At 33.0% G+C, this 12,446-nt stretch overlaps 8 protein-coding genes across 8 annotated transcripts; 5 read left to right on the top strand and 3 right to left on the bottom strand. All coding sequences in view use genetic code 12, as the record gives it.

The window, feature by feature from the left end:
• Positions 1-13: 13 nt before the first annotated feature.
• On the top strand, positions 14-472 carry CTRG_02991 (uncharacterized protein; the record flags this gene model as incomplete). Its single annotated transcript, XM_002548648.1, has 1 exon — positions 14-472. One exon carries the CDS (start codon positions 14-16, stop codon positions 470-472), a length of 459 nt encoding a protein of 152 aa, XP_002548694.1.
• Positions 473-517: 45 nt separating this feature from the next.
• On the bottom strand, positions 518-778 carry CTRG_02990 (mRNA splicing protein; the record flags this gene model as incomplete). The annotated part of the gene is made up of 1 exon (XM_002548646.1): positions 518-778. One exon carries the CDS (start codon positions 776-778, stop codon positions 518-520), a length of 261 nt encoding a protein of 86 aa, XP_002548692.1.
• On the top strand, positions 618-2,828 carry CTRG_02989 (uncharacterized protein; the record flags this gene model as incomplete). Its single annotated transcript, XM_002548647.1, has 1 exon — positions 618-2,828. The coding sequence occupies one exon, from the start codon at positions 618-620 to the stop codon at positions 2,826-2,828; it is 2,211 nt and encodes a 736-aa protein (XP_002548693.1).
• Positions 2,829-3,007: 179 nt separating this feature from the next.
• CTRG_02988 (mitochondrial 37S ribosomal protein PET123) lies at positions 3,008-3,907 on the top strand (the record flags this gene model as incomplete). Its single annotated transcript, XM_002548645.1, has 1 exon — positions 3,008-3,907. One exon carries the CDS (start codon positions 3,008-3,010, stop codon positions 3,905-3,907), a length of 900 nt encoding a protein of 299 aa, XP_002548691.1.
• A 296-nt stretch (positions 3,908-4,203) lies between these two features.
• CTRG_02987 (uncharacterized protein) lies at positions 4,204-6,117 on the top strand (the record flags this gene model as incomplete). The annotated part of the gene is made up of 1 exon (XM_002548644.1): positions 4,204-6,117. The coding sequence occupies one exon, from the start codon at positions 4,204-4,206 to the stop codon at positions 6,115-6,117; it is 1,914 nt and encodes a 637-aa protein (XP_002548690.1).
• A 130-nt stretch (positions 6,118-6,247) lies between these two features.
• Positions 6,248-8,167, bottom strand: NHX1 (bifunctional K:H/Na:H antiporter; the record flags this gene model as incomplete). Its single annotated transcript, XM_002548643.1, has 1 exon — positions 6,248-8,167. The coding sequence occupies one exon, from the start codon at positions 8,165-8,167 to the stop codon at positions 6,248-6,250; it is 1,920 nt and encodes a 639-aa protein (XP_002548689.1).
• A 1,793-nt stretch (positions 8,168-9,960) lies between these two features.
• SLY41 (Sly41p) lies at positions 9,961-11,265 on the top strand (the record flags this gene model as incomplete). Its single annotated transcript, XM_002548642.1, has 1 exon — positions 9,961-11,265. The coding sequence occupies one exon, from the start codon at positions 9,961-9,963 to the stop codon at positions 11,263-11,265; it is 1,305 nt and encodes a 434-aa protein (XP_002548688.1).
• A 120-nt stretch (positions 11,266-11,385) lies between these two features.
• YHM2 (Yhm2p) lies at positions 11,386-12,288 on the bottom strand (the record flags this gene model as incomplete). The annotated part of the gene is made up of 1 exon (XM_002548641.1): positions 11,386-12,288. The coding sequence occupies one exon, from the start codon at positions 12,286-12,288 to the stop codon at positions 11,386-11,388; it is 903 nt and encodes a 300-aa protein (XP_002548687.1).
• Between the last annotated feature and the right edge of the window lie 158 nt (positions 12,289-12,446).

Raw genomic sequence — 12,446 nt, 5'->3', positions numbered from 1 at the left:
AGTGAAAAAAAAAATGAATAGAAAAGAAAAAAATGTAAACGAAAAAACCAAAACAGAAATGATTTCCTCTACAACACAAACTTCTGATAATGCGCGACACAAGATATATATTCTTTCTCTTTTTCTCTTCTACTTTGATCAGAGCGTTGATGGAGATGACATGAGTATCAATGCTGGTACGGAAAACGATTATATTACTCTAAAACAAGGACAAGTGACTTATTTGGTAACCATTAAACTATCCAAGGAAGTACTTGCTGCTATAAAGTTATCTCAAGTTAAAGTCAAATCACCTACCAAGAAGCAAGAAAATTCCAGTATCAGAGAAAATCAAATAAATCAATACAATGTATTGGTTCTGAAAGAAGATAGAGAACTACGATATTCCAAACGTAGAAGTAAAACTCCTGAATCTACGAATGACTGTCCATCAAGCTCACCAAGTAAGAAGAAAGTCAAATTTCTGTTGTAACGTTATGTATTATTATAAATTTCATTGTACAATTATTGTATAAGTCTATACGTCTAAACTCGAAATCAATGTAATATTATCACCTTTCAATAGAATTCTTCCTAATTCTTCTTTATTACCATTACATATTTCTACTGCATCGTCAATGACAATATTCATGAATTCATCAAATCCTCTTATTTTCCCCTGTATTCTAGATTGTGTTTGCTCATATAACCATATATTAACCAAAGATTGTTGTTGCAAAAATTTAAATATAAGGTTGATTGGGGGAAGGTTAGACTGTTTACCTTGTTTTGATGACATATTAATTGGGTGTACTGTGGACTATGAGTATGATTATTTATCGATGTGCAACAAAATGTTTGATTTTTTTTTTTCTTCTTCTTCGTTTTATTTTCCTTTCTTTGCTTGTCTCCAAAAATGTGCTTCGCGTGTTTCTGAAAACGTTAATGAAAAAGAAGAAATACCAAAACAAAACTCTTCTTGCCTTTCAACACGTCTTGCTATAATGTCAACAGATTATAAACCCAAGTTCGTTGAATGGATTGAAGAGGAGGCAATCACAGCAACTCGCCGTGGTCTTAAAACAGTGGATTTATACAACAAGATATTAAAACAATTGAGACAATTTCCAGATCCGATATGTGATTTGAAAACCTTGAAACTGGTCAGATTTATTGGTGAGAAAACAGCTGATCAACTTAGGAAGAAAGTAGTTTCTCATTGCAATGAGCAAGGTATTACTGTCCCAAGAGGATTTATGGAAGTTGCCGAGAAACATAGAATAGATATGGATGAGTTCACTCTGAATCTAGGTTCTGGTGGCCTGTCTTCAAGTAATGGTCCACCCGCTAAGAAAGCCAGAAAATCAGCCACAGGAAGAGGAACCGCAAAATATATTCCAAAACAAAGATCAGGGGGATTTGCCATTTTAATTGCGTTATTTCTTCATGATAGAAACCAGAATGGAATGACAAAAGATCAGATAATTAAACTTGCAACACCATATTGTGATCGATCGTTTACTAATAATGCCGCAAGCAAGGAATACTATTCGGCATGGAGTTCAATCAATACGATTATTAAGCATGATTTGGTGAGTGTAACTGGTAGATCACCAAAGATATACTTTTTAACTGAAGAAGGTAAAGTATTAGCTGAACAATTAAAAAATACGGTTGGAATTTCTTCATCTCCAATGACAGACAAAGTTGACCTTGAAGGAATTGAAAGATCATTTGACAATGGTGTTAGGTTTGAGTCAAGTTTCGAAGTGAGCTTTGAAGCTTCATCACCTCTTGCGAATTTGGCAAGTTCACCTATCAGACGTATCAACAACCCAGCACACAATAACAAATATATTCAACAGGTTTTGAGTAGCAAAAACAAAATTTCTTCAGGGGTTTCAGAACTGAGTAAGCGTACACATGACGCGGGAAACAGAAGATTTGATGATACCAGATATGAAATATGGCGAAAAGAAGATTACGACGTTGTGTTGTATATTGATAACCGAGAAATTAGATCCGAGCAAGAGCGAGACCATTTTCAAAGAAGACTAAGCATGATGGGTGTAGCATGTGAAGTAAAAGCATTATCTTCGGGCGATACTATCTGGGTCGCCAAGAATCGTGTCAACGGGATGGTTGCCGTGTTAAACTATTTGTGTGAAAGAAAACGACTTGATGATTTGTGTGATTCGATTAAAGATGGTCGATTTAAGGAACAAAAGAGCAGAATGAAGAAAACAGGTATCAAGCACTGTTATTATCTTGTGGAAGAAATGATTAGTTTTAATGATAAAGTCAACGATATTATCGACAGTATTCAATCTTCGGTAGCCCAAACAATGACCAGTGGTCGACTTTATCTAAGGAGATTTAGAGATATAGATGAAACCACAGCATTCTTGGCATCCAATACCAGAGCTATTGAAAGTTTCAAATCAGACTTAATTGTTATAAAACCCGATGACATCAAAAACCAACAAGATTATTTGGATATACTCACGAAGTTCAGGAACAAGTTTGAAGTTAGTAAGCAAGGTTATGAATGCGTTCATTTATTTTCAAGTTTTCAAGATATGATGGGTAAATCGAATCAGATGACCGTGAAAGAGATGTATATGCTAATGTTGATGACTATTAGGGGCGTATCCTTGGACAAGGCAGTCGTGTTGCAAAATAGGTTTCCTACCCCTAAAAGTTTGCTAGAGTTTTATCACACGGAAAATGCAAATGCTCCAGAGGAATACAAGAAAACTCTTATGATGAAAGAATTCAAAGACCAAGTGGGTAATAAAAAGATCGGTAAAGCTTTGCTGGAAAAGATTTATGATGTATGGGGTAAATAGGTGAAATGAATGCAAGAGAAGTCGTGTACATGTGTATACTATTAACAATTTTTTTTTTTTTTCCCTGTCTTTCTCAGTATTGTTCAATCAGATATTGATTTGAAAAATTTTTTGTTCCTCTACTAAACATTGCGTATCAAACGATATTATTACAGCAAAGTAACAATCTACGTGACATCATGGGTAAAAATGTATTAAAATATGGTGGTAAATCAGGTTTACTTCCAAAAGTGAAACCGATTTTCAACAAACCAATCCGTCCACCAACAGTATATGAATTAGCCAATGAAAAGACACTGGAAACAGGTTATGCTGAAGGAGTTCCATTACCAATTATCAAAGGTAAAACTATTCCACGTCAACAAAGATCAAAAAAAGTTGTTACTGTTGCTGAAAGAATTCAGCAAATCAAATTTCCAGAATTAACTTTGAAAGAAATGAACAAATTACCAGCAGATGAAAGAGATGCTCATAGAAGAGAATTCTATAAAGCACAATTTTTAAAGGAAGCCTATTTAGAAGAAGAACAGAGATTACAAAAAATTGATGAATTGAAGCAAATGATCCATGAAAAAAAATTGAAACGTTCTCAAGAAGCTCATGAAGAAGAAGTTTTAGAACATGACAGAAGTGTGAAAGGTTTGCCAACTATGCAAGCTTTATTAGATAATGGGTTAATCAAACAACGAACCCCAGAAGAAACCGAATTATTGAAACAACAAAGAATATTGAATAGAAAAACCAATGAATTACAACAAAAGGAAGCACAAGCAGAAAAGTTATTGGAATTATATCATGCTGCAGGTAAATTCATCACAACAGAAAAACAATTAGAAGAAGCTATACATCAAGCCTTTGAAGTTGATGTTGGTGTATTTGAAGGCCATCAAACCACCATTGAAGCTAAATTGGCTAACAAACTGTTGGGTTACATGGCTGCTGAAGCTAATGAATCTCTTATTGCCGATACCATCTTAGGAGAAATTAATGGTAAACCAGGTTTGAAACAAGTTAAACAAGTTTTGGATGGTACAAGAGAACAAAACAAGAGAAATGCTCAGTTGGGGGCTAGCAAATAAGACGATTAGTATGGAAGTTTTTTTATAACATGTAAATAGATAAAACTAATTTTATTCTCGTATTTAATTCATTTAGTCCAGTAGGTTCTGTATATCGGGTTGTGTGCACCTGACCATTTCTTCTATGAAACCAGATCTCTCTTACTCTCTCATCTGTGAAAGGAGAACGAAAAAAAAAAAAAATCAAAAAAAAACCTACGAAGAGCAATCTCACACATACGACATACACAAGCTTCATTCTTCAAAACCAATTGATAGACTGTGTCGTGATTATTGATATTTGTCATACTTTCGTCATGGAACCATTAAAGGCATACAATTATCAACATATTTTTAATAAAGTATTGAATAAAAGATTGAAATATGTATTGAATGTAAACCTAATATGGTCTGTTACACTAAATGTTGTTTACAATCTTATGCCATTTACTAGTGGATCATCTTCGTATGGCTCCAGTTTTTTGAGTTTTCTATGTGTTAAATTGCCAGTGTTTTTTATTGCATTAACCATTATTCGTCAATTGCGTAAAAAGACTTTGACTGTTGATTATTCGAATCACAAGACATTGGGGTCACAGATTTATTATTCCATTATTTCATCTAATTTTTTGATTAATTGGTTTGGGTATTATTTGTCAATTTTTTTAATATATTCTGTTTTGTTGATTTTTAATTTCGATTTCACATTGGACTACTATTTATTATCAAAAGAATATAGAAGATATCCGTTGATTAATGATGAATGGGTATATTTCTGGTATCAGGTTGCATTTATTTCATTCTTGTACACTTGTAATCAATTGATTTTCCAAAGACAAAGATTGAATTTCCAATTTGGTGTTAAGAGAAACAATCCAGAAAATTATTTATTCAAACACCTCCCTATTTTACTTGGTAATTCATTTGGCTTGAATTTATTTATCATTATTTTATCACCATTGACTTATTGGATATTGAAATATTATATTTATAAAAGTTTCACATTGATCACTTTGATCTTAGGTTTGGATACTGCAATCCCTCCATTCAATACATCTTTAAGTACTTTCATAAAACTCGGGTATTCATCATTTTTCTTAATTTTGAGTTGGGAAGTGGCCAATCACGCTTTTAATGTTTATGCAACAATTGGATGTCTTGATGGAAAGAAACCAATTTCGACTTACAGTGCTGATCCAATCCAGTGTTTATTATCAGGTTTGAGAGACGTTGATCCAAAATTCCAATTGAGTAGATTGACTGCTTTCCAAGAGTTGGCTTATTTGGCCACCAGTTCAGATAAAGAAGCAGTCAAGTTAAGAATACAATTATTCAGTGCTAGATCCAAGAAAACCCATGTTTGGCCGGCTATTTTTGAAGAATGTTCATTGATAATTCAAGAAACTACTGATCGTATAAATTATAGAAGTTCAAACGATTTAGCTGCTTTAAAAGCTGTTCAACTTGGAATTAAGAATGATATTAATGTTGGATTTAAAAAGGATAATGATATTTTTGGAAATTCTTTTATTTCTTCTCCAAGTAAATCACCTGAAGTTATGAAGAAATTCCAACCTGAATCAAAAGAAACACCAAAGAGTCCAAATAAATGGATTGAAGTGATTAATCAACAAGTAATCGTTCCAGCAAAATCTTTAATTGCCTCATTCAGTACTCAGTATTTCAAACCACATGGAATTAAATTCGATTATTCCAAATATATGAAAACATATTATGAATATAGAAACAAGTTTTTAGAAACTTCATTTGGTATATTTTTCAGAACAACATTAAAAAGAGATGGTGAATCAAGAGTTATCAATCCAGTTAATTTTGGAAATGCAATTATTTCAATTTCAAACCTCGTACAATTTTCAACTGAAGAAGGTATAAATGATGATGTTTGTAAACTTTTGAATTTGTTAGAACATCCAATTAGAGCATCAACAAATTATATTGATTATTTACCTGCTTCAATTTATTTAACTTCTTATCAAAAGGAAAATTCAAATTATAAAAGAAATTTATTAATTGGAATTTTACATGATTTGGCAATTCATGAATTTTATCAAATTTGTATTAAATTCAATGGTAAATTGAATGATTTAATCTTGACTCCAAGGACATATAAATTGGCTAAATGGGTTATTGATAAAGAAATTGCCATTCAACAAGAAAAACAACAACAACAACAACAACAACAACAACAACAACGTCGAAAAGCATTGTAAAAACAAAACAAAACAAAAAAGGAAAAGATTCTCGGTTTTTTGTATATCATTTAAATACAAGAATGTGTGTGTGTATTATCATCATCATCTATATGTATAAAAAATTTATTATCGACTCTTATGTTTTCTATCAATCTTGACTTCTTCTTGGTCCACTATTTAAATTACTAGTGCTATTATTGGCACTTGATTGCCCAGTAGAAGGTAAAGTATCCAATAGCACAGGTTTTAACACTTCTTCATCAAATCTGGTGAACCATTTGGCATGTTCTTCAGCACTTAATATTGTTCCAATTACACCTTTATCATTAGTTGAAGAACTAGTTCTAGAAATTCCATTTCCTACTCCCATGAAATCTTCAACATCACTGCCAACTATTTCGTCATCATCAAAATTGTTGTTGTTATTACCAGTATTGCTATCTGAAGGAGATCCGTTGGAATCCAACAAATTAGCAGCCGATCCAGATACATTGTCCTTGTAGCCAGACAACTTTGGTTGAGATCTGGCAAATCTTCTATTTCCCATAATGTTTGGCGATTTATTAGTTTGTAATGATATGCGTGGTGCTTCAATTTCAAACTCATCGTCTGAATCGCCAGTTTCATCCACACAACCAATCTTAATCCCCAAAATTTCCAACATTGATGCGGTGGTACCTCCGAATAAAATAACCGTCAAGACAACAACAACCAAAACAGTAGCCAACAAGGTCCATTTGGCTTCCCCACTAAAACCCATAGCTAAAGCTACACCAACAGCACCTCTTAATCCGGCCCAGAAAATCATCATTTGGTATGAATGGGAAATTTCGTCTGGTACATTGATCGAGTTACTAGTGATACCGGAGTATTTTTCAAATCTTGCACGATATAAAAAGTTTAGGAATCTCGATAATGGGAATACAGCAGACCATCTGGCAACACAAATGGCAATAAATGCAACGATAATCAACAAAGGCTTAAACACCAACTCAACTTCAGTGAATAAAGATAATCCCAAATAGATGAATATGAAATTCTCAGACAATTGAGCCAATAATTGGAAGATGTATTTGGTAGCAATCTGAGTTCTTCTAGACATGTTGTAGTAAGCATAATGTTTCAAAGTGATACCACAAAATAACAAACTGACAATACCAGACATATGTGCACCATTGGAGAAGAAGTAAGATTGATATGCAAACAATAAAACCAAACAAGTTTCAATTTGTGGATATCTTCTAATGTGAGAATGCTTTAAAATCAACGCCACAAGAATCCCAATGAAAATACCAATAATGGTTGAAATAGTAAATGTCATCAAGAATAACCCTACCCCTTGGAAGAAGGATGAAAATCTGACTGGTTGTCCATGGAACTTTTGACAAGTTTCAAACATAACAATGGAAATTGCATCATTCAACAATGATTCACCAAAAATAATGGTATACAATTTAGGATCAACCTTGTATGCATTGAAAATCGATAAAATAGTTACTGGATCAGTAGCAGACAAGGTTGCACCGACGGCTAAAGCGTCAACAAATTCCAATTGAACATTATCTAAACCCAATGCTGTCCAAATATAAATGATTATACCAACAACCAAGGCTGAAATGAATGTCCCCGGTATGGCAAATGTCAAGATACTACCTAGATTTCTGAAAAAATTCGCCTGATGCAACTCGTATCCACTATTCAAGATAATGGGAGGTAATAAAATGTTAAAGAAATATCCAGGATTAAACTTAACTGCATCTTGAATATAGTGCCCAGGAGACATTCTAATAATCAATCCCACAATCATACCACAAAAAATTGATAAAACGGTTTCATGAATAGCTTTAATTCTTCGTTGTTGCAAGAAATAAGATGACCATAATGCACTCATCAATAAAAGCAACAAGATAAACAATGCCCAACTGGAGAAAATTTCATTTTCAACGGGATTTGAATCTTCTAGATTATCATCGTCTGGGGTGGTTAAATCGGGTGTATCTTCTTCCAAATCACCAGAAACAGCTCGCTTGATAAGCAGTTTTCCTAAGTATAGCACTAGACTTGACATCTATTTCTGTAGTTGATTGCGTTGAAAAATAAGGTATTTACCACACTTTACTTGACTATTTATGCAAGTGATTGGGGGTAGAAAAAGAAAATGGAATAAATATAAAAAAAACTCAACAAAATCGTTCAAATTGATTCCAACTGTACAACGTTCTCTTTGTTTGTTTGATTGAGCCTTTTTTTTTTCTTCCTCTTTTTCTTTTTCTTCTTCTTTTGGGATTTATTTCACGCATTTGGGTCGTGTGGGAAGTTACAATCAAGGTAACGGACGTGCGACGTGTGCTTTTATTTTGGTGGTGGTGGTGGTTTTAAATTTGTCTTATTGTGCAGGTTACAAAGAAAAAAAAACCTGTGAAATGAATAAGAACAAAAAAAAGGGGGAGGGAACTAAAAGATCCAACCGAAGCAGCAACAATAAACTCCAAGAATATTTAGATGTGTGGGGAGGAAATTAATTCTCGATTGCGATGGAGAGTATACACCAAAGTATATATAAAACTGCAAAATATGAATTAAAAAATATAAATTAAAATGATCAATTGATACGATGGTTCATGAAACATGTGGTGAGAAATGTAGTAATGGTGCTCCAAAAAAAAATAGTATTAATAATATATTTGTATCATATGATGTGGACACTAAGCTATGGTTTAATCTCTCCGCGTTTTAAATTGGAGATCAACCAATTACGCAAACAATAAATTGGTCAAAAAAGAGTTTCAATAGTCAATCACGTAGTTGAGTGTAATAGGGATACTGTTTCTAGCAGGTTTGTTTGATCAATGAAAGTCTATTAATACCAGAGTAGATGTTTCATTTGAATTGATGATCGCGCAAACAATAGAACATTAGTGATAATCCACGACCATGAGGCTTGAGTAGTAATTATAATTTGTGACATGCAATTGAACACAAGAATAGCACCAGCCTACTAATTACAAGTTAGTTGATACATTTGATAGGAGAAGCAGATAAGGCACCAATTATGTTTTCACAACTCAATGCCGAAAGAATAGTACACTAAGACTCGAAACCAGGGAGAGAGTGGGAGAAAGTAGGAGAGAACTGGACGTGCGAGTGGGCTTTTTTTTAGATAATCATTCGTTTCTTTTTTTTTATTTATTTTTCTCCTTTGGTTGTGGGTTTGTTCTATTTTTTTTGCCCTAGGCTTAATTCGATTATCTTGTCCAATGTGTACGTGTACTTTGTGTAGACTGTTTTTCAGAACCTATGGATGTTTAACTCCTTATATCATTTGGCGATAGTTAATATCGGGGGAAGAGTAAGAGAATTGGTAGATCTTTATACATTTATTAAGATACTGTTTTTGACCTGAAGCAGCAAATGAATTATTAACCACCAGCACACGCCTCCACGCAGACACACACGCGCATGGGGTCGTGCATAGTTTACAAAAGTAAACAGAAGGAAAAGTAAAAAAAAAAAGAAATTTTATTTGCTTCCCTAGGATTATTTTAAGAAGTCAAAACACACACACGCACACATTCACTGACACACAACAAAAATTTTTTTTTTCTTTCACTGTTATTTTTTTTTTTGACTATAAATATCTTTTCTTCACATTTCATTATCTCAACAAGACATACAATTTCATCTTGACAACTTCCACAAGCCTCCGCCACTTCCATTTATCACCACCATCACAACCGATATTTTCATTCTATATAAACTTCTTCAAAGTATTTACTTCCACACAGTTTCTGTCCCACATACACATTTATTTTTCCCCTTTTGACTGAAGATTTCTTCTACATCATTTCGCAGTCATTCAGCATGTATCAAACACAACAAAGCTATAATCCTTCTATTGAAGATTTAATAAAAAATCATAATCATAAGTCTTCTCAAATCAATCCCAACACATCATCGGCAAATTTGTATAAATTAGGGAACAACAATGCCTACAATAATACCAACCCACAATTACATACACCGCCTCTATCCTCAAATCCATCATTCACATCCTTCCAGAACTTTACTTATCCTTTATCTCCGTTAAGTAAACCAACTTCGCCTGATCTAATAGTTCCACCAAGATCTTTAACAAATTCTACTTATTTCAGCTGGTTACCACCAATTGATATCAAGATAACTTCATTCTGTTTACTTTGGTATTTATGCTCCATTGTATCGTCCAATTCAACAAAATTAATTTTGAACAATTTCAAGTATCCAATTACTTTGACACAGTTTCAATTTTCATTATCTTCTATATTGTGTTTGACTTTATTAACTATCTTGAAGTTTAATACCGATTTGATCCAAAAGTTACCTCAAGGCTTTGTTCCTCATAATTTGCATTTGAATAACTTCTTAACTCCTACTAAGTTGATAATCAGCACCACTTTACCAATGGGAATGTTCCAATTCATTGGTCATATTACAAGTCACAAAGCTACTAGTTTGATTCCAGTTTCAATTGTCCATACGGTAAAATCGATGAGTCCAATTGCAACTGTTCTGATTTACACTATTTTGTTCAAGAAAACTTACAAACCCGTCACTTATATAACATTACTTCCTTTATGTTGTGGTATTATGTTGACTTGCTACAAGAAAAACAATAACGCACCAAACAACTATTTCACTGGTTTGATATTTGCATTTGTTTCCATGATCATCTTTGTCAGTCAAAACATATTTGCCAAAAAGAGATTAACTATTGAAACCGAATCTATCCCAATGACAAACAAAATTAACAAAGACAAACTTGATAAGTTGACTATTTTATTCTACTGCTCAAGTATTGGATTTTTATTAACTTCTCCAATTTATTTAATGAGTGAGTATATGAATTTCAAAAATTTGGGTGTTTCACTCTTTCAACTTGATAGTAGTATTTTGAGCTTGGTTCTACTCAATGGATTCAGTCATTTTGTTCAATCTTTATTAGCTTTCCAAATTTTGGGTATGGTTAGTCCGATCAACTATTCAATTGCCAGTATTTTAAAGAGAATATTTATTATTTTGATTTCATTCATTTGGGAACTGAAACAGTTTTCCAATAGTCAATCATTTGGTTTGATAATCACATTATTTGGCTTGTATTGTTATGATAGATGGGGATCTACTAAATAAGGACAATTGTAATTTATCATGTAATAATTTTTTTTTTATATTTTTTCATCTATACTTATAAATATATGTATATATAAATATTAAATATTTGTACTCTATTCTTAATTACTTACTGTTCATTTAATGACCAGCACCGTCAGTATTTAACATTCTTTTAAAGATATCACCAAAGGCGACCATGAAGACTGTTTGCCAGACTCCTAAACCAATTCTTGGGGTAACACCTCTATATAAACCTTTAATACCATTTTGGCTATAGATATATTTGAAAGCACCAGCAACACTCAAATTCTTTGGACGGTTTGGATCGTTTGTTTTACTTTGCATTTCAACTCTAATAACTTCAATTGGTTGATTCCAAGCACTTAAACCACCACCAATAACACTACTGGCAATTTTTTCCCAAGCAGTCAATTTTTGATGTTCACTTTTACCACTAATTTTTCTAATAGCTTCTTCAGCTAATCTACTGAACCCAAATCTTGAACCCCAATTAGTCATTTGTCTAATAGCAACAGCATTGACACCTTTGTTAATACCTCTTATACCTTCTTTTCTATAAATTTCTTTGAAAACTTGGAATGAAGTTTGTTGTGGAACACCAGTACCGGCTTGTTTAGCACGAGTAATTTCAACAGTTTTCATACAAGTACAGAAACCCATAGTCAAATAAGCTTGTGCCAAACCACCGGTGATACCACCACCCATTCCACTAACGAAATTATTGGCACCCAATTTTTTGAATTGATATTCAGCTTCAGCAGAAACAAACAATAAAACAGCACCTTTAGTACTTGCTTCAATCCATGCCCAAGGAATCAAACCTTGATAAAAACCCAAAACACCACCCCTGCTCCAAACTAATTTAGCAGCTTGAGGCATTGAAAGGGATCTATTAGCAGCCATGGTAGTTTTAACGACTTCTAATGGTTGTCCTAAAGTGGTAGCCTCAGCAAGGTTCAAACCAGCACCTAAAGCGATATTTGCAAAACTGATTGGTTTCTTTTCAATTTGTTTAGACATTGTTGGTGATTAGATATATTAACTAAGGGAGATGAAAGAAAAAGAAAGTATAAGATATGTATTGAAAAAAAAAATTTTTTTTCCTTAATTTTTTTTTTTTTTTTGATTTGTTAAATCGTGGAGTGGGGTCTGTTGATAAAAAAAAATTTTTTTTTTTC

Source organism: Candida tropicalis (genome assembly GCF_000006335.3).
Source record: "Candida tropicalis MYA-3404 genomic scaffold supercont3.3, whole genome shotgun sequence".
NCBI lineage: Eukaryota > Fungi > Ascomycota > Pichiomycetes > Serinales > Debaryomycetaceae > Candida > Candida tropicalis.
The sequence above is the reverse complement of the archived record's forward strand: the minus strand, read 5'-3'. Positions and strand labels throughout refer to the sequence as shown.